The following is a 26936-nucleotide window of genomic DNA, read 5'->3' as shown; positions in this document are numbered from 1 at the left end:
ATCTTGGCTGTGCCTAGAACTGCACATTTCTGGACTGAGATGTCTGATGTTGTTCCTGGGATCTGTTTGAGCCACTGCTCCAGTTTGGGGGTGACTGCCCCGAGGGCCCCGATGACCACAGGCACCACTGTGGTCTTCACCTTCCAGGTCTTTTCCAGTTCCTCCCTGAGGCCCTGGTATTTCTCCAATTTCTCATGCTCCTTTTTCCTGATGTTGTAGTCACTTGGTATTGCTACATCCACCACAACGGCTTTCCTCTGTTCTTTATCCACCACCACAATGTCCGGTTGGTTCGCCATTACCATCTTGTCTGTCTGGATCTGGAAGTCCCACAGGATCTTAGCTCGGTCATTCTCCACCACTTTTGGGGGTGTTCCCCACTTTGATCTCGGGGCTTCCAGTCCATATTCTGCACAGATGTTCCTGTACACTATGCCCGCCACTTGGTTATGTTGTTCCATGTACGCTTTCCCTGCCAGCATCTTGCACCCTGCTATTATATGCTGGACTGTCTCAGGGGCCTCCTTGCACAACCTACACCTTGGGTCTTGTCTGGTGTGGTAGATCTGAGCCTCTATTGCTCTGGTGTTTAGGGCCTGTTCCTGGGCGGCCAGGATGAGAGCCTCTGTGCTGTCCTTGAGTCCAGCTTTCTCCAGCCATTGGTAGGTTTTCCTGACATCAGCCACTTCAGTTATTTGTCGGTGGTACATCCCATGTAGGGGCTTGTCCTCCCATGATGGTACCTCCAGCACCTTGTCTTCTGTTCCCCATTGCCTGAGACATTCGCTGAGCACATCGTCCGTTGAGGCTTTGTCCTTGATGTATTTATGGATCTTGGATGTTTCATCCTGGACAGTGGCTCTCACACTCACTAGTCCTCTGCCTCCTTCCTTACGGCTCGTGTACAGTCTCAGGGTGCTGGATTTGGGGTGGAACCCTCCATGCATGGTTAGTAGCTTCCTAGTCTTAACATCCGTGGCCTTCATCTCTTCCATTGGCCAGCTAATTATTCCGGCAGGGTATCTGATTACTGGTAAGGCATAGCTGTTTATTGCACGGATCTTGTTCTTGCCATTGAGCTGGCTTCTCAGGACTTGCCTTATTCGTTGGAGGTATTTGGCTGTGGCTCCTTTCCTTGTGACCTCATCGAGGTTGCCATTTGCTTGTGGTATTCCCAGGTACTTGTAGCTGTGCTCTATGTCTGCTATTGTTCCTTCTGGGAGTGAGACCCCTTCTGTGTGGGCGACCTTCCCTCTCTTTGTAACCATCCGACCACACTTCTCTAGTCCGAATGACATCCCAATGTCAGTGCTGTAGATCCTGGTGGTGTGGATCAGTGAGTCGATGTCTTGCTCGCTCTTGGCGTACAGCTTGATGTCATCCATGTAGAGGAGGTGACTGATCGTGGCCCCATTCTTGAGTCGGTATCCGTAGCCAGTCTTGTTGATGATTTGGCTGAGAGGGTTCAGGCCTATGCAGAACAGCAGTGGGGACAGAGTATCTCCTTGGTATATGCCACATTTGATGGACACTTGTGCAAGTGGTTTGCAGTTGGCTTCAAGGGTGGTTTTCCACAGCCCCATCGAGTTTGCAATGAAGGCTCTTAGAGTCCTATTGATGTTGTACATCTCTAAGCATTCAATGATCCAAGTGTGTGGCATTGAGTCATAGGCTTTCTTGTAATCAATCCAAGCGGTACACAGGTTGGTGTGTTGGGTTTTGCAGTCTCGGGCAACTGTGTGGTCTACAAGGAGTTGGTGTTTGGCTCCTCTGCTATTTATGCCTATGCCCTTCTGTGCCTTGCTCATGTATTTATCCATGTGCCCGCTTATCTTAGCCGCTATGATGCCTGACATGAGCTTCCATGTTGTAGAGAGACAGGTTATTGGCCGATAGTTGGATGGGACTGAACCCTTCGAGGGTTCCTTCTGTATCAGGATTGTGCGCCCTTCAGTTAACCATTCAGGGTGAGTCCCATTTTGTAGCAGCTGGTTCAGTTGAGCTGCCAGTCGCTCATGGAGGGCAGTGAGTTTCTTAAGCCAGTAGGCATGGATCATGTCAGGTCCTGGTGCTGTCCAGTTTTTCATACCCGAGACTCTGTCATATATATATATGGCTGGCAGTGACGTGCAGTGAGGTTCATTGCTGGTGAGGCACTGAGTTATGACTTAGATACCATGCATGTTATTGGACCTACGGACATTTTGTGCAGGCATACGACACTGGGGGGCAAAAAGACTAATCTTTTACATGCCATCCATAGCCGCATTAACTCAGTGAAACTTAAAAATGTAGGTATTGATTTTGTGCTATGATCCACAGCAAGGAGTGTGTGTGTGCATGGTTGTGTGTCCTGTCTGTTTCTGTATTGCCCTGCGACAGACTGGCAACATGTCCTGGGTGTAACCCAGCAACCCTCCCGACCACACTAGGGACAAGGGTGTAAGAAAATGGATGAATGTAAAGAAAACAAAACTTACGCCACTCTGACTTAAGGAGACAGCATGGTCAGCAGGTGACATGACTGCAGATGTGGCTGATCTATGGGTGAGCCAGATGACGGAGTGGGAGGAGAGGCAGCTGGAGAGGTGCTTCTGGGACTTTTCTTCTGAAAATACTGAGAGGATGGGACAACAGGAGGAGAAACAGGAACCAGATCAAGCACTATCACAGTATCTTCCTGGTTCTCTGGTATCATCATTGGATGCTTCTCAGTAAGCATCCCAGGCTGCTCCTGACCTATGGTCTCTGTCTGTTCAAAGGTCAGGTTCTCAGCTCTTTACTTCTCTTCATCTGGCTTGCAACAGCAATAAGTAACATAGACAGGGGGAAAGTAATTTGCCTGTACTGATGCAAGTTCATTTTTAATTCAAGTAAATGACCTAGCTGCAATCAGTGTAATCAGACAGGGTTCATAAACAAAACTTTAAAGATCATCACAGCCTAGGGGCACTGATGTTTTTAGTAACCCTCCAATTGTACAAAGTGGCAACAGCAAGCATGACTATGAATAATTAAAAACCTTTTGACTCGTTTTATTTCCTCTTCTGCCCAGATTCATTGAAGTCGTCATTGTATCAGCTGAGCTTTTAAGACAAGACAACTCGGCTTTCCACGTCCAAAGCATAACATTTATTAGCCAAACAACAAATAAAACTGACAGAACTGAATGAAACCAGCAATATTTACCTCACATGACAGACATTGACACACACAACGAAACAATATGAAGAAACATCTCACCACCCTGGATGTTGCACTACATTCCGTGCTAGCTAGTTTTATAGGGGGGCGTGTTTTCCTTCGATGCTGTACTAAACTTAGGGGAGTGTCCTTAGTGAGTTTCATTTTTAAGAACAAAGAAGTGTTCTTTTTTGTTAAAATAAAGACAGATGTTTTTTATGACCCTGTCTAGAATTTTATCAAGTGGTCAAACACATACATTAGCTGTGTTCTAACTTATAGAAAACTACAAGCTAAGTTATTTTAATTCAACTTAGTGTAAAAAGTTTTCGATAGAAATAAAAAGATTACACTAATTGAACCATGGATATAATTTGAAATGGATTTCCTTATTTGAAAGACCATTAATTTGACCTAATTATTGAAGATATGATTAAGTTTTTACAACTAGCTTATTTTAAATATTTTTTTTCTTAACAATTCCCTCTTTTAATCTCTTTTAAGAGATTACACTATAAAATATTAATTTAAAATATAGTATGAACGAATAGAAGACCAAATTCAGAAACACCATGTTATATCTGAAAAAATTAAGCCTCCCTTTTAGTATGGAACCTTCTACTTAACATTTGTTGTTAAAATGTTAGAATATTCATTGCAAATAAAATCAGAAAAAATCAGACAGCAAAATCATATAAAGAATTCAAATCCTAAAATAAATGTTAAAAATTGTCTAGCCCAGAGTCATGTCTTACCAGAGCTGAATAATGATTCCATAAATCATTATAATGATTTAAATGCATAATTTTATCAATGTTTAACAGAAAGTTTACCACAAATCTTAATGTTATAATTAAAATGATGTTTTAGAAAAGTCAATAAAGTATTCCTGATGTAAATAGGATAATATACAAATATTTGTCCAAAATTATCCCTAAACTAAATTAGCAAGTTAGACTCAATATACTGCATATAAAAGACTTACAAACTATCAATAAACCTCCAGTTGAATAGTTTTGTACATTTTTTTGTACATTTCTTCATTCTGTGTCTCTGTGTTTCTTGATGCTTCTTGAAGTAAAAATTAATTCGTTGTCACGTCGTAGGTGAAAGAGTAAAACTTTGTAACAGGAGAAACAACCAAGATGATCCTCTGGTCTCCAGTAGCTCATTTTCCTTATAGTTTTGAACTCAGGCTAATCACCTCTTGGGGATTATTGTGCCCACAATTTCGTGAGTTTAACAAAGAGGTCATTTCCTTTTTTCCAAATTGATGACATCAAAAGAAGATTAGATTTGAAAGAAATCCTGATGAACATCTAGGTGTGAGGTCATCCTGCGGCCAGGGCTGAAGATTCTCAGTTTTACACCAGGTTGTGATCCTTTGATGTTTGATGGGGTCATCAGCTGGTCGGAGTACTGTAACAAAGTCTGTCACCCCATCTAGAGCTCCTTAATGTATTTTAAAATAAAATAAGTCATTCCTTCTAATTTGAATTAATGTTTTTTTGCACTGATTTGTAAATTAATACTCTAATTATTCTTTATTGTTTTAAGTCATATATTATTCTTGTTATCCAATAATTTATTTTATTAGTTTATAAGGAAGAGAAATTTTGTAGTAGCTTTTAGTTTTAATTTTTTATAACTTCATTCCTTGTATTAACTCTCCTCCTGTAATTTTCCTTGTGTATTATAACTCCGTAAACTTAGCATTTTTTTTAAAAAGCTGCTCCTTTAAAGCTGTATTTTGTCAATCTTTTGACCCTCTTTTTGTATAAGGCTTACATGAGAAATTAATGTTTTCCATTGTTTTTAACCATTTTAGAAGCAGTTCCATAATTGTTAATTTGTAAATCTCGAATTTAAACCAATTTAATTTGAATCATCTTACTTTTTGTCATTTTAAAACCTTAAAGAATGATCAGCCTGTTTTACAAGAATAAGTTAACCGTGTCACTAAATATAATATATGTTTTAGGAACATTGTATTGTATAAACTATTTGACAGGTAATATTATTAAGTTTAGTGTATTCAATTTCTAAATTTTAATTATTTCATATTTCCCTCTTTATTCTATAACAGAACAAATGTTCAGTCATAGAATATTATACTAATCCCATACAAGTTATTTAGATGAAATCTGCTGCCACTGCTAACTTCAGCATTATATAACAGCTGGATGTAATTCAAACATGGTGTCCCAGATGCTCTTACAATCTGCACACCTCAATCAAAAAAATGTATATTTGATTTAAAATTTATGAACTCAAGACAGAACTTGGTGCCTTTAGCTCAGTATGTTCTGTAGACACAATCAATCCACTTTAGCACTTTAAATTTAAATTTCAAATTTAGTTTAACTTTAGTTTTCACTGAATGATAGCCACTGTAATATCAACCAACTATAATTTACGTCATCTACCTTTGTAGATTTCCTTTCCCATTCTTGTCACACTGGAATGTAAAAAAACACAGCTTATGGGGGAGAAACAGAATGAATCGTAAAAGATCTGACACCAGGAGATGGGGCGTCGTTAACACTTTAGCGTTAAACAACAGGGGTTCAGGACGTGACGGCAGGAGACGGTGCGTGCTATACATAAATTAAGAAGAGGAAAAATGGCATCACGCAATACAAAAATTTAAAAAGAATTTCTCCACCACTACCAAGTTTTGTTGGCATCTCTTTTTGTCTCCAACCTGCAGAATGAAGGAAACCTCAGAAGCGGGCTTCTGACACTCAGGTCACATGATCAGAAGTGAGAAATCCAGGATCAATCATGAGAACACACAACAGGACCACTGCTGAGAGACTTGACATGCCCCAGTCCTTTATCATATCAGAAGATATCCAGAGTAGAAGTCATTTTTAGAGTGCAGAAACATCTGGACATCGAATGCAGTCTCTTAGATGAACCTAGGTCAGCCTTTTGTGTCGACAGAGCAGGATGTATAAATACCACAGAAAATGAGTGACTCACACCCCCACCTCGCTTCGGACAGAGGGCCTTGTTCTTTGTGGTCTCGACTTGCTGCTGATTCCTGGGCGTAGAAGACTCTCAAGCTGTCCCCTGAGTCCCTTCCGTTCTCAGCCAGGTGTGAAAGATAACACCGAACGCAGACCTCTGTTGCTGAGTCCTGGGAGCAACGCTTTGCCCTGAGGTGACAAACAGGAAAACAGTTCTTTCTTCGCTGACCTTAATAAAGTCAGCTTTTGGCTTTCATAGAGCAGTGGAGCAGAAGATGGGTATTGTTTTTAGCAGTGGCCTGATGTGGAAATCAAAAAGATCCTTTCAATTCACGTCGTCCCATGGTGTCTGAGCTTCAAAAGACCCAGCCCCCAAGATCACCATCAGTCACAGGCAGGAGCTCTGGCAGAGAAAAAATAATACAAAGTAAATTAAAAAAAAAATTTAAAAAATGTATGCAATATTTTGGTTACTTTGACTATTCTAAATAAAATTTTAATTTTTATCTTGTGATGCATCCTCCAGTATGCTCTGGATTTGTTGTTGATGTCATAGCAGGAACGGCCAACTGCTTCAAATCCTAAACTTTAAAAATAAAATAGAGATGTGTTAAAATGATACACCATCAGATGTGCCAGAATTAAGAAAGTATAGACACTTACTGTTTGAATCAGTAAACGCTGGTACCTTGATGACATTCACTCCACTTTTGCCAGATATCAACTACAAATTTTAAAATCACAACTTCTCACTAACAAATTAAAGAATTTTAACAAAATCTAGAATGTCCTAGTACTAACACTTTCAAAAAGTTGTGATTCAATTGCATTTATCAAATAATTATGAATTTAATATTGTTCTACAAAATATCAAACATCCTTGTCATTGTCCCACGCTTAAAGACAAAGTCCTATTACAAAATTTAGATTAGAATAAAACTATTACTGTTATACTGAGATTTTTCAAAACAACTTCTATTTTATTTTAAAATGTCAGAAGGTATTCACATGTTATTTGAATTTCATAGCAGTTTTAACCAAAGTTTTCCTCAAAATTGACAATTTACACCCAACTGTAACTGTATAATTGAAGAATCAGCAGTGATGCAGAAATCTATTGACAATATTAAATGAAATAAACAAATAAACATGAGATGATATTGTTTGAAGCTGTTCAATTTTAGATTATCAATTTTAATTCAGAAAGAAGCTTCTACGTCAGAGACACCGTATTGTGTCAAGCAGGAAGGCAATATAAAAGTTCTTTACCTAAATAAACCCATAATTCACTGTTGTCAAATGAAGAAATCAAAATTATTGATTAACTAATTCACAATTAATCATAACCAAAAATTGGCCAGGAATTAGGGTCTATTTCTCCTTCTCCCCCTGTTGATATAAGAAAATAATCACTTTGAAAACAATTTTGGAGTCTATATTATTAACATAATTCACTGAAAAACCAAAATATTGTAAGATGTTCCACCATTTCTCCAAATCATCTGTCTAGTGTTCAAATTAGACTGAGATGTTTCAAATTTCAAAGTTCTATCAGTAAGATCTTATCTTTATAAAATCTCCCTGTGTTTATTTCATTTCCCAAAAGAAAAACAATTTATAGGTGGAAAACCAAATTTGAAGAATTGTCCCCATTATACAAAAATTTCAACACGTCCAATTGGTTACCCATGTGTCATATAAACCAACAGTTAATTCAGTTAGTGAGTTAGTGTTAGTTAGTAAGTTAGTATGTTAAAGGAAAAAATAAAACAGAATAAAAGTAAACACCATAGTGGACAAAACAGTCTCTTAATCACTAAATTGATCTGATGTAAGCCAAGGCTGAAATTAGTTGTTCCTGTTGTTGTATCAAACCTACTGCAGAAGCAAATGATTCTGCTTTAACTGAGAAGGTGATACCAAAATATCTAAGCATCATCACCTTAAAATAGTCTGTAAAGCAGTAGTGAAAGTAAATTTATGAAACGAAAGATGTACCGTGTCTAAATAGTTTAAAATAAGAAAAAATATCACGCAGCTACCAACTAAAGTGACGTCTTATTTACAGCGTTTCGTAGAAAACCCTCTGCTACACATTCACGCTCAGTCACACTCAAGCAGACTCTTTCACTCCTCATTGTAAGAAAACGCAGGATGTACCACAAGCTCAGCAAACGACTGAGGTCCGATTCCCCCACTACTCTCGTGGGAACAGGAACAAAACGTATCCTCAGCAGTCGACCTGGAAGTTTTTTGTGACACTCTAACATGTGAAATAAAACATTCGTTAACCCAAAAGTTAGAACTTCCCAAATTGTACAGATTTCATTTTCCAAACACATATGTCCTCAGATTTGCCGACATTAATAGTTTGGAAAACACTGTAAAGCAGAAAAACAATATCCACATCTTCTCGTTTCTGCTGCCTTGTTCTGATCTGTGAGGGTGTTCCATCCAGTGTCAGGAAACCCCAAAAAATGAACTGATTTTAAATTAGACATAATTATAGAAAATAAGAAAAATATTTTCCACAGCTTTGGCCCAGAACCGAAGCCAGAAGGGCTTGAAATTGTGTGATGTCCCTTAGGGAGAAAGAAGAAACGTGTACAAATATGTTACTTTGTACTTATCAATTCCACATAAAACACAATTTTAAAAGAAATTCACATCAAAATACAAGAATCCTGAAAATTAAACTAGTCATGTCAGTGTTAGCAGAGCAACTCGGGAATCCCCAAAATGCAAATGGAGTGGTCACTCAGTCCCCTTGCTGTGAAACAAAAACCTGTAAGATCGGCAACAGAATCAATGTGCCAAAGGAACATGAATTAACAGAAATAAAGCAACATAACATCCAGCAAAACCATTCGATAATATTTCCTAAAATATTCTAATTTACCATCCATCAATACAACAACCACAAGACAAACAAACACATAACGAAACACAATCCCTTCTGCACTTTTCAACACAACTCAGACACAGACAGACAGCAGCGCGCGGTCAAACACAAAATGGCGGAAGACAGACCCAAAACACAGATTCAAACGACGTCGCAGTTCAACCAATATAAGACAGAAAAGAAAAGAAAAGAAAAGAAAAGAGCAAAAGTCAAGTGCCAGCTATATATATAAAAAAAAATGCATATTGCAATGTAAATAAATTTCCCAACTGCAATTCAACCTATATCTCTTAATAACTTTCAGAGCCGGGTTAAGCTCTAGGCAAAATAAGGGGCTTCAGGGGTTCTGCTTCAACCCGTTTGAAGGAGGTGGATCCTGGCCACTGTCGCCATGTATTTCTGCAAAGTCCACGACTGGATGCCATCGTTTCCAGCTTGAACATATGAACTGGAAAAGTTTTACTTTTTTAAAAGAAGTAAAACTTTTTGAAAAATTTTACTTTTGAAAAAGTAACATTTTTCAAAAAAGTTACTCAGGTAAATGTAAGTAGTTCACAGACCCACAGGCAGCAGCAGAAATACTTTAATTAGAAAATTAACTGGTTCAGAAGATCAGTTTGAATTTAGTGGGTTTGGAGACAATCAGAATAAAAATACAATCGAGGTCAATAATTAAAACACCTTATAGGATCAGAGGTGGAGAGTAAATCTACTTCCATAATTAATCCAGGGCATTAATACCAAGTTTTTAAAAATATTTGGTAAAAATGCTTCTCAAGTGCTGAGTGACTGATCAGAATGTCTGATTTCTAAATGATGTCACACAAAAAGTTGTGGAGAGTTTAGTATTTTAAAGACAAAATAATTTATTTTCATAAAAGTGAGAAAATTACAAAACAGGTCAAGATAAAAAATAGGAACAAACTTTAATTCTGGATTTGTTGCCTTTAATAAGTGATTGAAGTTTCTTAAAGTTCTTCCTGATCATTTCAGACCCAGAAGTAAATCAGCCTGAGGTATATTTCCCTGACAGCAGCGTCAGTGTTTACTGGACCTACTGGTTTCTGTTGACCTCTCTGGACGAACCGGTTCTGGAAAACTTCCTGCTGGCTCAGTGCTTAACAGAACCAACTCCACTGGGTTTTTCCAGTGACATGAACAGACGGTTCAGGTTCAGTTATTTTCAGTTTGTTGTCAGATCAGAACCTCAACATTTCTCCGGGTCCAACCAGCTTCTCCTTTACTCCGACGGACTCGTCTGGACCTTCAGTCCGCCTGACGGTGAAGAGTCTCTTCATGTTCAGACATTCAAACTCCTCACATTGTTCTAAACTTCCAGCTGAAATGAACTGATCCTTGTTCACATGTTCCAGCAAACAGCTGATCTGCACATGTTCCTCTGAACATGTTTCTATCTCTATGCCTTACTGTTGAAATATTAGGATTTTAAGTCCAATTCAGCTTTAATTATAACGTTTTCTGGCCAGATTCTGTTTAATTTAATTATCTTTGCACATTTTTAGCAGACAAGATATTCTCTATATTAATAATAACGTCTTTAAATGAGTTTATAACGTCCCAGACAGCCTGCAGCTTCATTCAGCGCTGCCTCTCCAACAGACGGAGTCGTGACGTTCAGGACGAGGCCAACAGCGTTTTGTCTAGGATGACTTTTATTTTTAAAGCTACAACAGCCCAGCTCACTTCCTCTGTTCTCCACTTTATGTGAAAACTACAGAAACTACCAAACATAATAAACCAAAATCATTTTATAAGACTTTATAAATATGAATCACTTCATTACATATCACCCCTCATTGTTTATTTAATAAAGTTATTCCCTTAACTGTTTACATGATCAAACATCATGGCTGAATTTAGGAGAATCAAATAAAAACAGTTTTAATTTGGTCTGAACATGAAGAGTGTTTGGTTGTAGATCCAGTTTTGTCGGCTCATAAAGTGGATCCGTCTTTCTGACCCACCAGCTGGTTCTGCTGGAGGCTTCAACCCGTTTAATGAAGGTTCTTCTGTCCACTGTTGCCACATGCTTGCTGCATCGTTTCCAGTTTGGACTGAGTTAAACGTTATAAAATGTTTTTACTGCAGAACTCAGCAGTTGGACTAAGATGTAGCTAATAGCGAAAGTTCAAGCTGGAAGACTCCGCCCCCTCCGTTCGCCCATCAACGTCTTCTTCATCTCTGACCTCAGCGCTGGACCTCACCCGGCCCGTCCAATCATCAATCAGGTTCTGCATAAAAGGATCCACACCAAAGCCGTCAGCGGGTTCCCAGCTGCGTTCAACCCACCACCGCCCCTTCTCCACCCACATCCTTCGGCTCTCCAGGATAGAACCTTTTCCCTACCACCACCTACAGTGTCCAGCCTGGGGGGAGAGCATCCCTAATCAGTTATCGGGATCAAATTTCAGCTCAAATCTTCTGCCGGGGCCCGAGCGCCAAAGAACTGTTACTCATTCCTGACATTAAATCTTCTAATTGTTCCTTTTTCTCCGTCTGAGTCTTTCCAGATTGAATTATTTGTTCTCCTGGTTTTAAGTTGACTTTTGAATTGATCGAATCCTGAGACACAAACATCTGGATCCACATCAGCCTGCTGGAGCCTGAACATCCACTGTAACAAAAGTGTACAATAAATCCTTCCTAATCCCCCTGACTGAATAATTCAGAGAATTAATCCCATCTTTGTCCATATTATGGTACGTTTCTGTCAGTTTCTGAACTCTGTTTGGGTTTGGATCGTTGTGAGAATCTCTCCTATGTTTTATCATCTTGTACCTTCCAGTGACAGAGTCTGGTCTGGAGATGACCATCCCTCTGTAAGAGAGCCGCTGCGACATGTCGTCGTCTTCACCCCCCCAGCCCCAGAACGTGTTTGAAAAGCCGTTGACTTTAAGGAACTGCTGTTTGGACAACGCTGAGACTCCGCCGAAGATGGTGGCGTAGGGCAGGATGAAGTCAAACTTGTCCACAGCGACGGACAAATGTCTGGGATGGTCAGAACATCTGTAGAGGTTCCTATCATCGAGAAGCACCAGGTCTACATCCGAAAAGACAAAACAGTCGTAATCATATTCCTTCAGCGCTTCCTTGAATCCGATGTTCATCAGCTTGGCCCGGTTGAAGACTCCGTCTCCGTCCTGGTTGATGACGTACACACCGTAGTCCAGCTGCTGACGCATCAGGACCGGATGGAGGTAGTAGAGCCAGTGGTTCAGGTGTTCAGAGCGGTTTCTGAACGGGACGATGACAGCCACCTAAAGGAGGGACGTAAAATAAAATACTGAATCTGTGCAGAAATATCTGAGTTATAAACCCAACTGTCACTACAGGATTTTATTTGAAGCTTGTTCTGATGTAGCGCAGATGGAAAAGTATCAAAATGTTTACCAAAATTTTGCTGGTGAAGTTTTATTTAAATTCATAAACGTGATTCTTCCAGCAACGGCTGCACAGTGGCGCAGTTGGTAGAGTTGTTGCCTTGCAGCAAGAAGGTTCTGGGTTCGATTCCCGGCCTGGGGTCTTTCTGCATGGAGTTTGCATGTTCTCCCTGTGCATGGTGGGTTTTCTCCGGGTTCTCCGGTTTCCTCCCACAGTCCAAAAACATGACTGTCAGGTTATTCTCCAAATTGCCCCTAGGTATGAGTGTGTGTGTGCATGGTTGTGTGTCCTGTGTGTCTCTGTGTTGCCCTGCGACAGACTGGCGACCTGTCCAGGGTGACCCCGCCTCTCGCCTGAAACGTTGGCTGGAGATGGGCACCAGCACCCCTCCCAACCCCACTGAGGGAAAAAGGGTGCAAGAAAATGGATGGATGGATTCATCCAGCTGCTTCCGTTCACTAGCTTGTGGTTGTTAAAGTCCAGTCTGTGCAGGACGATGTGTTGGGCTTCAGTTCAAATCAAATGACGGTTCATTCATTAGCAGAACTTTATAACAGGCTGGATCGTTTGAATCAGCTGTTCTGGAGCAGAGTCATTAAAACCGGCCGGTCCAAACCGTTCAGGTCTGGAGGTTCTACAGGGTTCTGCTGATCACCTGACTGTTTCATCCAGGTGAGCTGAAGCAGAGATCAACCCAAAATGACTTTGTTTTAAATGAACGGCTCACTTAAAAGAAATCTAAAACTCAACACATAATAAAAATGCAGTTAAATGACATGCAGATATAAATATATTTTTAAAACCAGCATGAAATCAGTTTATATTTCCTCTATTTTACCTGAACTATTTCTGTAGGAACATGAGCGTTTAACTTCATCCTTCTACCTTTGAGCTTTTCACATTTTTATGTACCGAATGTCAAAATGTTTGTCTTGTTTTCTCAGATAAATGAATCAGGAAGAAGGGATGAAACAGTGACCCCTGGCGGCAGAAAATGCCTCTACAATAAGCAGTTTTAACTTTAATCTCTGTTCATTTCTGACTTTTTTTGTCAAAATCTAATAAATTTTTAAACATCTGAGTTTATGTGTTTTTGGGGGAATGTTTCCTTTAATCTATAGAAATGTCTCTCTAAAATCTCAGAGAACATTTTACTTTAGTTCTCATCATCAGTCTGATATTAATGTCAGAATATCCGCAAAGGAAATTAAACTTTTTCCCTGTAAATATAAAATTTCGAATTTTTAAAAGACATACTTTAATTTTTTAGAAATGTTTTGTATTGAACAGATCAAAACTTTATTATTTCACGAACTTCGCGCCGTTTTAAACAAGTAGTTTTACTTCAAAACAAATAATTTCAAGTTAAAGTCTCAATTTAAATTTCAGATGTTTTTTTATTTAAAATATTCATTCGTTTATTCTTTTTATTTTATTTATGACTTCATTTTTGCACCGACGACATGTAAAAGTTTCAAAGGTAATTTAAATTAAATTCCTCATTTTTCAAGTTTTTACCAACCTTTTGCTTCGCCCTGCAGCTGGTTGGTCGGTACCGGCCTCCCTGCTGAAGGAGCGGGCCGACGTGGTTCCGGACGTCCTGCAGGGTCCGGTTGGTTCTGAACTCCACATGCAGAACTCCCCGGAGGTTCGGAGGGACGTCGGGACACGAAACCAGAGACCTTCCTGAAGTTCCTGTCGGATTTGGTCGGACTGTCGGTTCTGCAGATTCCTCTGGTTTAGTTTCTCTGTTTAATGCTGAGACGAAAAATAATTTTCTGTCCTGGGTGAAAAACAGAAACACTGCAAAGCATCCCAAGCTGAAGGCACAGAGACACACCAACAGGTTAAAAAACGTTTTCAGCATTTTAGTTCAACCTGGTTTGTTTGCAGGTGATGCAGCGCAGCAGATTCTTCTTCTGGTTTTTGTTTTTGTGTTTTAACCTGGCTCTGTTTCCTCTGTTAGATTTTCTTGTCAGACATCGAGGATCAGTTTAATAAAAGTTTAATTATGGAAGATCCACATCAGATGAAAAGTGTCTCTAATCTCCCGGATCTGTAAAAGCATCGATGATCTACTTCAGTTGTTAATTAGAAACCGGATCCTCTGGTTTAACACCTGTCTCTCTCTCTCTCTCTCTCTCTCTCTCTCTCTCTCTCTCTCTCTCTCTCTCTCTCTCTCTCTCTTCACTCCTACGTTTCTTGGAAAACTAAACATGAAATGTCCCGGGGGTTTAAATATATTTTAATTTGCATGGTATGAAAATGAGGAACATGAAGGTTCCCATTTTAACTTTGAACCGAATCGAATTTACTTCTGTTAAAAACTGTAATTATAACCAAACAAAAGGAAGTAAACAATTTAAGCAACAACTCAAATCAAACATTTTTACATTTACTTTCATTTATTTATTTTTATGTATTTTTGTAACTATGCTTTTGATAATTACGCAGGAATTAATTTTACATTTTGTAAATAAATATGTATTAAATCAACACATTCTCACTCCCAACTCGTCACATGTTGACGCATCGGGTTCCCCCTTCACGTCAATAATTGACGAGAAGGGTCTCTCGTTGAATGCTGTACCGCATTGTGGACCACTCAGGTTCCTCAGAGGTCAAACCTGAACAAAGTGAAGCAGAAATAAGATTAAGACTGAAAACATGTTTGGTCTCATAGCAGCTTATTCAATAAGGCCAGGTATGAAGTTTAATTATTTCATTGGGATTTTAAGTGAAAGTAGTGAGAACAAACAGCATCATGGAGACACAGCAGGGAGTGTGTGTGGAAAACCACGACTCAAGATTTGATATTAAATTCAGATCAAATCAAAACTCTTTTGGTAAGCGGTGCTGTTGTGGCGCAGGGGCAAAGCACAACCCATGTATTGAGGCCTTAGTCCTCATGCCGGTGGTCACAGGCTCAATTCCTGGCCTGGTGACATTTGCCACATGTCTTCCCCGTCTCTCATAACCCTCTTTCCTGTCAAACTACTTTCAAATAAGGGCCACTAGTGCCAACAAAATCTTAAAAGAAAAATAAACTCTTTTGGTAACACTTTATTTGACGGTGTGTTTATGACACAGTCATGAACATGAAGGAGTTTTTATGACTGTCTTTCAGTAAATAATGACACATTTAATACAAAGTTGGCATTTTAATGGACTTTCAGTGCAACTTCAGAGCAACTTTGCATTAAAAGTGTCGTTATTCACTGAATGACCCTTCATGACAACAATCATAAACACTCCTTCATGTTTTTTTAAATAAATTTATTTATAAATTTATTTATAATTTTTCAGAGTAAAACAGCCAAGACAGAAGAAAAGCACCAAAAAGTAAACAAGTAAATCAACAAGACAAAACGGTCAAAACGGCGTCAGTTTACTGGAGAACCGATAAAAGAGGATAAAATATGAACATCAGTCTGTAGAGTGTAATCAAACAGACATCGTATCAAACAATTCACCATAAAACACGGAATATCAATAAAAGATGAAAGAAAGAAATTATAATGACAGTAATAACAATACAGGTCCAGATGAGTACGACAGCCATGTTAGTCCATTATTTTGTATCTATTGAAAGGACTGAAGGAACTTATGATGGTTGTTTGACTAAGAGTATTGAATTTCTTTGAGATGGATACAGAACACCACTTCTTAAAACAGGGAGGGGTGGAGGATTTCCATTCCTGCAGAATAACTCGTTTTGCAACCAGTAAACCCAACAGTAGAACCTGCTGCAGAGACATGGGAAATGATCAAATGTTTGTCCGGAGACAGAAGCTGCCATGAGCGTTTCTATAAAATGTAAATATCCTGAACCAGAAGTCCTTAAGTTTAGGGAGCAAAACAGATGACCCAAAGTCCCATCATTTGATTTACATTGGTCACATGTTGGTGAGACGCAGGGAAATAGTTTATTAAGTTTGGTTTTAGAAAAGTGCAGCCGACAGAGAACTTTGAATTGAATAAGTTGCAATCTGGACTTTATGGAGCAGGTTTTGATTCTGGACAGACTCGGATCCCAAAGCTCATCTGGAATCTCACCTGGTGGATCAGAAGCTCAGGCCTGAGGATGAACTGCTTCATGTTTATGACCGTCAGCCTAACGCAGATCAAATGTTACCCAGGCTTTCATTTCAAAGGAATATTGATGAATTTAATCTGAAATCCATGCAGTGAATCACAGAGAGGACAGAGCAGAGGAGGAGAGGCTCTGCAGATTGGTGTTTTTTATTGGTGTTTGCCATCTGTCGCCAGCTGACGCCATCGGACGCCATCAGACACCATCGGACTGAGACTTCATCGTCCATCAGAAGCTGGACGTTTCCAGTCCGTCTGACCAGGAAGTGAAGAACATCGGGAAGTTTCTGCTGAAGAGATTTCCCTGTATGACCAGTTTACATATTCTTGATAAAACCCAAATGAGCTCTAATGTCTGGACCGTCGGTTCTTCCTCCAGCCCTGAATGGCCGCCTGTCGCCACGGCGTCATGTCTGTATTTTCTGTCATGACGCCAAAAATACCAAGAACGTCAATATTTTTGACACCAATCAAGGTTTTGAACACATTAAATGTTCAGGTTGGACTGATGATGAAACAAACTTTGTGTTTTTCAAACAAGCGCAGACTGAAATGTTGGACACTTTTCTCACTTACATACAGATTTATTCAACTGGTTGAAACTTTAATTCATTAACCATTAAAATGTTGCCAATATCTAAACAGGTGTTATAATCTGTCCAGAACTGAACTGTCAGAAATGTCCTCTTTTATTTTTGACATTCAAAGTTTGTGTAAGTCTCACTTGAGGCTCCTCTGGCATGAAAGAAACCAGCCTTCAAATAAAAATGTTACTTTTTTGAAAACATTACCAAAAGGTTTGATTTTTTTTACTTGTTTAAATTTGTCTTTTAAAATCTAACCAATATGTGAATTCAGATTGAACACATTTTGAAAGGCAGAACAATTTAATCAACACATTCTCACTCCCAACTCGTCACATGTTGACGCTTGTTCAGGTTCCCTCGGCGTCACATGTTGACGCATCGGGTTCCCCCTTCGCGTCAAATTGACGAGAGGGGTTCTCTCATTGAATGCTGTACCGCTCCCTAAGCGTCCGAAACTGATGATCTAGGAACGAATAAGATGACGAATTTATTCTATTTTTTAAAAAAACCTTTATTTACAATTTATGTTTATTAAGAATATTTACTACAAATACATGCCAGACGTATCAGTCACAGGACTTTAATTCGGTATTTAAAAATAACTCAGTAAAATCTAAAACCGGAGGGTTTTTGTTGTGGTTGTAAATTAATTTAAAGGCCTTTTTTTATTTACCAACTATTTTTGAGTATGATATCAATGATTTACACCAAATATATTTAAGATAAATTAAGATGTATTTTCTTTTGAGATTGCATGCAAACTGTTCTGTAAATGTTTAATATTTTTTATTGAAATAATAAAAATAAGGACAGATCCCACAAAAACCCAAGAAGAAGAATAAGCTGACGTCTTCCTATGCGACACTTACACTTCGGTGAGTAAAAATCTGCACATGTCAAAATGTTTTTGTACTCTAAAACCAAAAATAACTCCAAAGTGTTACGTTATAAAGTTATTTATGGTAGTTTTAGGACTTAATGGCAGTAGGAAGGTGATGCAAATGGTTGAAGACACGTTTGTAAAAAATATTTTGCCGGAGAATATATGGTGGAAGCTAGCTAAATTAGCCTCTTAGAGGCTAATTGTACCTGTGCTTAATACGTTTAATTAGCCATGATAAAGTCACATAATAGTGTTTATAGTCATGCTTGTTGTTGCCTCTTTGTAAAATTGGAGGGTTGCTAAAAACATCAGTGCCCCTAGGCTATGATGATCTTTAAAGTTTAGTTTATGAACCCTGTCTGAATACACTGATTGCATCTAGGTAATTTACTTGAATTAAAAATGAACTTGCATCAGTACAAGTAAATTTCTTTCCTCCTGTCTATGTTATTTATTGCCGTTGCAAGCCTTACTGAGGAGCATCCAATGATGATACCAGAGAACCAGGAAGATACTGTGATAGTGCTTGATCTGGTTCCTGTTTCTCCTCCTGTTGTCCCATCCTCTCAGTCTTTTCAGAAGAAGAAAAGACCCAGAAGCACCTCTCCAGCTGCCTCTCCTCCCACTCCGTCATCTGTCTCACCCATAGATCAGCCACATCTGCATTCATGTCACCTGCTGACCATCTCATCTCCTTAAGTCAGGGTGGACTATAAGAAGAGAAAGCGTAAGTTTTGTTTTCTTTACATTCATGCATTCAACATGTCAACCTCTTTAGCACCATTCGTACCTGTGGAGATCCCAGTTAGAATTTGTGATTGTCCATCAGAGTGTTTGAGGATCAAACCAGGACAGGCAGTCACTGTTGTCATGCTCAATGGTATGAATAACAATTCTTTGAATGACTCAAAACCAAAATATAAAAAACTATATTATAAAAATTTTAATAACTGTCAACTTTGGCTATGTGAGTACTTTGACGTACATATCGCAGAAGGGCCGTCTGACTCCATTCTTGAGTGGTTATGTTCTTCAACATTTTGGTGGAACTGGTTAAACACACTTCAATCAAATGGCTGAGGTACCACCTCATTCATTCAGCATTCAGATCATATGAAGTCCTTGTAACATCAAAATTTATTGAGTGAGATGTTTTGTGCCAGAGAAACACTTAAAACTTGAAATACACCTATTCTTGATGCCTGGTATTTAGCACCTATGTCCTATTTTAGGTGTTCTTTTTCATCTCTCATTTTAAATCAGACAGGTAAGATCTCGGCTGACAGCTTCATGAAAAGATTTTTAGTGGGAAGCCATAATATATGAGTTGAATAAAATGTTAAGGAAGGATCCCTTCAAGTGTCAAGTTTGTACCTCAGATGTGCTTTCAGTTTCAGTGGATGGAAACTGCATGTATTGCCATTTAAAGAATGCAGCAAGGTATTGTAAAATGTGTACAATATAACAATTCTTTGTATATGCTAGTGATCTTCACTACTTTTGGACTATAACATCTCATGAAGTGTATTTTATTGCTTGGTTTTCAGATTGGAGGAACAGGCTATATTTCAGGACCTTTTCATAGCCAAGGATGAAAACGTAGGAAAATTTATGGACTGCATACACAAATCAACCAAAAATGTAAGACTGCAGATTGTAAATGTATAATAACAGTAACCTTTTAGCCTGTAACAATAGCATGCCTGACTGAATTGCATGCATTCTAGATTTTGTGGTGGGCAATGGTCAGCAGCCAGGGAGATCTCTCACAGATTTAGCAGCAAACTGGATGAGGAGGCTTGGAGCTAGCGGTGTGTATACATGGAGTACTGCTTAGTGATCTTGGAGATAGTGTACAAGATATTTGCATAACCCTTGTTCTTTCAACAAAGGCGGGCCAACAGACAATCACTTTTTCCATGTATGTAACATGCAAGTACTGGCCATATCTTGAAAACTAACAAAAAGCTGTCCTGAGCTCCAACACCTGCTTAAAATGAAGCCATTTCTCTCAATTTTCCATGGCAAAGCCCATGAATGTAAGGTAAGTAACAATGACCAGGTATTGAATAACCTTGCTGGTACATACTGCATAAATATCTTTGACACAGTTGATGTTGTTTGTGCATGTTTGTCCAGACACAGATGGACACAAAGCTTGTGCCAAGGCTTATCGCAAGATCAGAAAATAGAAAACATCTTAGAAGATGGCTTTAGAAGATGTTGGTCACTTGAAGACTGATATAGACACAGAAGTTCTGCCTTTGGAAGAGATCCTGTCTGGTGACACAACATTGCCATGGCAGCAATCACATAGTGGTAAGTAAGCATACACTAATATGTTTTATACCGTCATCATACCTGACAGATAATGTGACTAGATACTCCAGGTGTTGACCTGAACTTACAAATTTAAACTTTTACTGAGTTGATTTGTCCTTTTCATAAATTAATTTCAGACTCTCTCAGTCTTCGCACAAAAACAAGGGCAATCGATGACATCATGATAGTAAAGAGACTGGAAGAGGAAAAGAGGATCCTTGTTGAAGGACCATCATTGGAAATCTCTGTCATCCTATGAAGACACTCTAAAGGAGTTTCCTGCCTGTTATTGGGAGGTAAATTTAAAAGTAGGTTTTTAAGTAATACATAAACATACCAAAAGTTAAAGCATCTAAATTTTGTATTTTTATTTTTATTTATGTTCAGCTTTAAAGATTTGTCCTGTGCCCTAACTGACAAAGGTCCAAGAGGTCTCCAGAGCATCATCCTCAGAAAGCTGCAGCACCAACAGATGAAGCTGCAGGCAGCAGATATTATCTACAGCATGGGAGCCCAAAGTGAGTCCTGGAGACCCGCATCCTGCGTGTTTTAGTTCTCTCCCTTGTTTAACACACCTAGATCAAATGATGGCTCGTTAGAAGGGCTAAGAAGAACATTGACAAGCTGAAAAGGTTGTTATTACCACCAGGGAGAGAATAAAACGTGCAGGATGCCGGGCCTCTTGGACCGACTTTGAACACCCCTGATCTACAGACTTTGTCAAGCTCATGTCAGGCATCATAGCAGCTAAGATAAGCAGGCACATGGATAAATACATGAGCAAGGCACAGAAGGGCATAGGCATAAATAGCAGAGGAGCCAAACACCAACTCCTTGTAGACCACACAGTCGCCCGAGACTGCAAAACCCGACACACCAACCTGTGTACTGCTTGGATTGATTACAAGAAAGCCTATGACTCAATGCCACACACTTGGATCATTGAATGTTTAGAGATGTACAACATCAATAGGACTCTAAGAGCCTTCGTTGCAAACTCGATGGGGCTGTGGAAAACAACCCTTGAAGCCAACTGCAAACCACTTGCACAAATGTCCATCCCCACTGCTGTTCTGCATAGGCCTGAACCCTCTCAGCCAAATCATCAACAAGACTGGCTACGGATACCGACTCAAGAATGGGGCCACGATCAGTCACCTCCTCTACATGGATGACATCAAGCTGTACGCCAAGAGCGAGCGAGACATCGACTCACTGATCCACACCACCAGGATCTACAGCACTGACATTGGGATGTCATTCGGACTAGATAAGTGTGGTCGGATGGTTACAAAGAGAGGGAAGGTCATCCACACAGAAGGGGTCTCACTCCCAGAAGGAACAATAGCACACCTAGATTACAGCTACAAGTACCTGGGAATACCACAAGCAAATGGCAACCTCGATGAGGTCACAAGGAAAGGAGCCACAGCCAAATACCTCCAACGAATAAGGCAAGTCCTGAGAAGCCAGCTCAATGGCAAGAACAAGATCCGTGCAATAAACAGCTATGCCTTACCAGTAATCAGATACCCTGCCGGAATAATTAGCTGGCCAATGGAAGAGATGAAGGCCACGGATGTTAAGACTCGGAAGCTACTAACCATGCATGGAGGGTTCCACCCCAAATCCAGCACCCTGAGACTGTACACGAGCCGCAAGGAAGGAGGCAGAGGACTAGTGAGTGTGAGAGCCACTTTCCAGGATCAAACATCCAAGATCCATAAATACATCAAGGAAAAAGCCTCAACGGACGATGTGCTCAGCGAATGTCTCAGGCAATGGGGAACAGAAGACAAGGTGCTGGAAGTACCATCATGGGAGGACAAGCCCCTACATGGGATGTACCACCGACAAATAACTGAAGTGGCTGATGTCAGGAAAACCTACCAATGGCTGGAGAAAGCTGGACTCAAGGACAGCACAGAGGCTCTCATCCTGGCCGCCCAGGAACAGACCCTAAACACCAGAGCAATAGAGGCTCAGATCTACCACACCAGACAAGACCCAAGGTGTAGGTTGTGCAAGGAGGCCCCTGAGACAGTCCAGCACATAATAGCAGGGTGCAAGATGCTGGCAGGGAAAGCATTCATAGAACGACATAACCAAGTGGCGGACATAGTGTACAGGAACATCTGTGCAGAATATGGACTGGAAGCCCCGAGATCAAAGTGGGGAACACCCCCAAAAGTGGTGGAGAATGACCGAGCTAAGATCCTGAGGGACTTCCAGATCCAGACAGACAAGATGGTAATGGCGAACCAACCGGACATTGGGGTGGTGGATAAAGAACAGAGGAAAGCCGTTGTGGTGGATGTAGCAATACCAAGTGATTACAACATCAGGAAAAAGGAGCATGAGAAATTGGAGAAGTACCAGGGCCTCAGGGAGGAACTGGAAAAGACCTGGAAGGTGAAGACCACAGTGGTGCCTGTGGTCATCGGGGCCCTCGGGGCAGTCACCCCCAAACTGGAGCAGTGGCTCAAACAGATCCCAGGAACAACATCAGACATCTCAGTCCAGAAATGTGCAGTTCTAGGCACAGCCAAGATACTGGAGGAGAACCTCAAGCTCCCAGGCCTCTGGTAGAGGACCCGAGCTCAGAGGATGAAACAGACCACCCGCGGAGGGTGAGAAGGGAATTTTTTTAATTTTTTATATATATATATAGTTTGCACATACATTACAGAGACACCTTACAATTTGTTCTTGTGCTTTCATGTTTCCAAATGGGCAGTGTTTTATCTTGTTGATTCTTTTTTTTATAGTTAATTTGTTTGTGCCTTTGTACTTTCTAAAAGGGATTACTAGAGCTGTAATTACTTCCACAGGCATGTCATTGAGTGTGTTTCTTTTTCACTTATGTTTCTGCACATCTAGTGTATTTTCTATGTAATAATAAGAGAAATTGTGTTAATTTAATAGTTTGTTACTATTTTTACTTCAAGTGGAATAATAACACTTGTGCTTATGTTGAGCAGTTAAAAATGGCTACAATACTATGTTAAGCAGTCCCAGTGATTCTGTAGTAACTAACATAGCTAAGACATCTTTTTGGATCTTCATGGTGAGTTCTTTCAGGGTTCTCCGGCTTCCTCCCACAGTCCAAAAACATGACTATCAGATTAATTGAATTCTCTAAATTCTCCCTAGGTGTGAGTGTGTGTGTGTGTGTGTGTGTGTGCATGGTTGTGTATTCTGTCTGTTTCTGTGTTGCCCTGCGACAGACTGGCAATCTGTCCTGGGTGTAGCCCAGCCACCCTCCCGACAACACTAGGGCCAGGGGTGTAAGAAAATGGATGAATGTAAAGAAAACAAAACTTACGCCACCCTGACTTAAGGAGACAGCGTCATGACAGAAAATACTGACATGACGCCGTGGCGACAGGCGGCCATTCAGGGCTGGAGGAAGAACCGACGGTCCAGACATTAGAGCTCATTTGGGTTTTACCAAGAATATGTAAACTGGTCATACAGGGAAATCTCTTCAGCAGAAACTTCCCGATGTTCTTCACTTCCTGGTCAGACAGACTGGAAACGTCCAGCTTCTGATGGACGATGAAGTCTCAGTCCGATGGTGTCTGATGGCGTCCGATGGCGTCAGCTGGCGTCTGATGGCAAACACCAATAAAAAACACCAATCTGCAGAGCCTCTCATCCTCTGCTCTGTCCTCTCTGTGACTCACTGCATGGATTTCAGATTAAATTCATTAATATTCCTTTGAAATGAAAGCCTGGGTAACATTTGATCTGCGTTAGGCTGACGGTCATAAACATGAAGCAGTTCATCCTCAGGCCTGCGCTTCTGATCCACCAGGTGAGATTCCAGATGAGCTTTGGGATCCGAGTCTGTCCAGAATCAAAACCTGCTCCATAAAGTCCAGATTGCAACTTATTCAATTCAAAGTTCTCTGTCGGCTGCACTTTTCTAAAACCAAACTTAATAAACTATTTCCCTGCGTCTCACCAACATGTGACCAATGTAAATCAAATGATGGGACTTTGGGTCATCTGTTTTGCTCCCTAAACTTAAGGACTTCTGGTTCAGGATATTTACATTTTATAGAAACGCTCATGGCAGCTTCTGTCTCCGGACAAACATTTGATCATTTCCCATGTCTCTGCAGCAGGTTCTACTGTTGGGTTTACTGGTTGCAAAACGAGTTAATCTGCAGGAATGGAAATCCTCCACCCCTCCCTGTTTTAAGAAGTGGTGTTCTGTATCTATCTCGAAGTAATTCAATACTCTTAGTCAGACAACCACCATAAGTTCCTTCAGTCCTTTCAATAGATACAAAATAATGGACTAACATGGCTGTCGTACTCATCTGGACCTGTATTGTTATTACTGTCATTATAATTTCTTTCTTTCATCTTTTATTGATATTCCGTGTTTTATGGTGAATTGTTTGATACGATGTCTGTTTGATTACACTCTACAGACTGATGTTCATATTTTATCCTCTTTTATCGGTTCTCCAGTAAACTGACGACGTTTTGACCGTTTTGTCTTGTTGATTTACTTGTTTACTTTTTGGTGCTTTTCTTCTGTCTTGGCTGTTTTACTCTGAAAAATTATAAATAAATTTATAAATAAATTTATTTTAAAAAAACATGAAGGAGTGTTTATGATTGTTGTCATGAAGGGTCATTCAGTGAATAACGACACTTTTAATGCAAAGTTGCACTGAAAGTCCATTAAAATGTCAACTTTGTATTAAATGTGTCATTATTTACTGAAAGACAGTCATAAAAACTCCTTCATGTTCATGACTGTGTCATAAACACACCGTCAAATAAAGTGTTACCAAAAGAGTTTATTTTTCTTTTAAGATTTTGTTGGCACTAGTGGCCCTTATTTGAAAGTAGTTTGACAGGAAAGAGGGTTATGAGAGACGGGGAAGACATGTGGCAAATGTCACCAGGCCAGGAATTGAGCCTGTGACCACCGGCATGAGGACTAAGGCCTCAATACATGGGTTGTGCTTTGCCCCTGCGCCACAACAGCACCGCTTACCAAAAGAGTTTTGATTTGATCTGAATTTAATATCAAATCTTGAGTCGTGGTTTTCCACACACACTCCCTGCTGTGTCTCCATGATGCTGTTTGTTCTCACTACTTTCACTTAAAATCCCAATGAAATAATTAAACTTCATACCTGGCCTTATTGAATAAGCTGCTATGAGACCAAACATGTTTTCAGTCTTAATCTTATTTCTGCTTCACTTTGTTCAGGTTTGACCTCTGAGGAACCTGAGTGGTCCACAATGCTCAGCTGATTTTAGATTATTTCCTTTGTTAGGATTCTGGCAGCATCCAAAAAATAAAAAACATAACGAAATAAAAAAGAAAATCCCAGGATCAAATTCTGACCTGGTTTTTCTTCCTGCTCGTTTTTCTGTTTGTTTATGACAAGTTTACACACCCAAACATTAGGAGGTAAAACTGGATCTATTACTTCCATGAATTATCTGAATGCTTTCTGTTTCAGCTTTTCTCAGAAAGACAAACAATTAGAGTTTATTAAAGTTCTTCATGTTTCTTAATACCAGGAAGTAAATTATCATCTCAGACTTCCCGTCACTGCATAGTTCCTTGGTAACCACCTGGAGCCTGAGGTGGAAATACTGGTTTTTACTGAACTTCTGTGATACTTTCATAGAAAACGCAGATGAACTCAATTCTTAGAAAACCTGAAAATAGGAAGTGGGGTGACTGGATTCTTTCTGGTCGTTGTTCGTTAGAGACATAAAAATATGAAACAATTTAATGATGTAATAAGGCAGGGTTGTGCAGAGACCACTAAAGGGGCAGGTGCTCAAGCACCCCCAGCACCCCTTTCTGCATGTGCCTGTAATAAGGAGATTAAGGAAAATTCATGCATCCAATTATTCATCCATAATCCAAATCAGGCCCAGATTATTTTCAGATTGTCACTATTTCCACCCAAACCACGATGTTTTTGCTTGTGGAACCTGACTGACCTTTTGTAGCGACAAACTCTTCATGAATTAAATGTTTCCATAAAAGCCAATAGACCTGAAAGTAAATATGGGCAGCGTTTGTTTTTCTCCAACACTTTTAATTCAGTTTTTTCTCCTTGTTCTTGTTTTTTCCTCTGAGTTTCCTTCATGTTGATCGACGTCTTTCCCTCAGCCTGCCTGCCTGGTCTCCCCTCACAGCTGAACCCCGTTTCCCATCAGCCACCTGTTCTTCATCCTGCAGTCAAACTCCAAAGTATTTAAGCTCCTCATTCATTCATTCCCTGCTGGATTTTTCCTGTTTTTTCCTTTTTCTGGTTCCAGTTTGTTTCACCTGATTACTTATTTGATTATTTGTACTTTTCTATCTAATCTGTAATAAACTGAAATGTTTTCAGTCCTGATTTAAAGGAGACAACAGTTTCTGCCAAAGAAACAGATTAACTGGTTCATATTTCACCTGCTACCATCCGGGGACATTTGACTGTTTTATTACATGATCTCATGTAGAAACTATTGAAATAATCCAACCTACCAAAATAAAACCATGAACCAGTTTTCTTTCTGTTTTGACTGAAACAATTCTGGGGCTGTAAAGACTTGTTGTATCA

General features: G+C 39.8%; 1 protein-coding gene across 1 annotated transcript; it reads right to left on the bottom strand.

Annotated features, from left to right (window-relative positions):
• Positions 1–11565: 11565 nt before the first annotated feature.
• On the bottom strand, positions 11566–14640 carry LOC145549431 (beta-1,4-galactosyltransferase 1-like). Its single transcript, XM_081601885.1, has 2 exons — positions 13982–14640; positions 11566–12335 (listed from the first exon to the last, which is right to left on the bottom strand). Exons 1-2 carry the CDS (start codon positions 14324–14326, stop codon positions 11667–11669), a joined length of 1014 nt encoding a protein of 337 aa, XP_081458011.1. The 5' UTR covers positions 14327–14640; the 3' UTR covers positions 11566–11666.
• Between the last annotated feature and the right edge of the window lie 12296 nt (positions 14641–26936).

Source organism: Poecilia reticulata, chromosome 20 (assembly GCF_904066995.2).
Source record: "Poecilia reticulata chromosome 20, P_reticulata-male-v2, whole genome shotgun sequence".
Taxonomy (NCBI): domain Eukaryota; kingdom Metazoa; phylum Chordata; class Actinopteri; order Cyprinodontiformes; family Poeciliidae; genus Poecilia; species Poecilia reticulata.
This window is presented reverse-complemented; position numbering and strand designations above follow the sequence as displayed.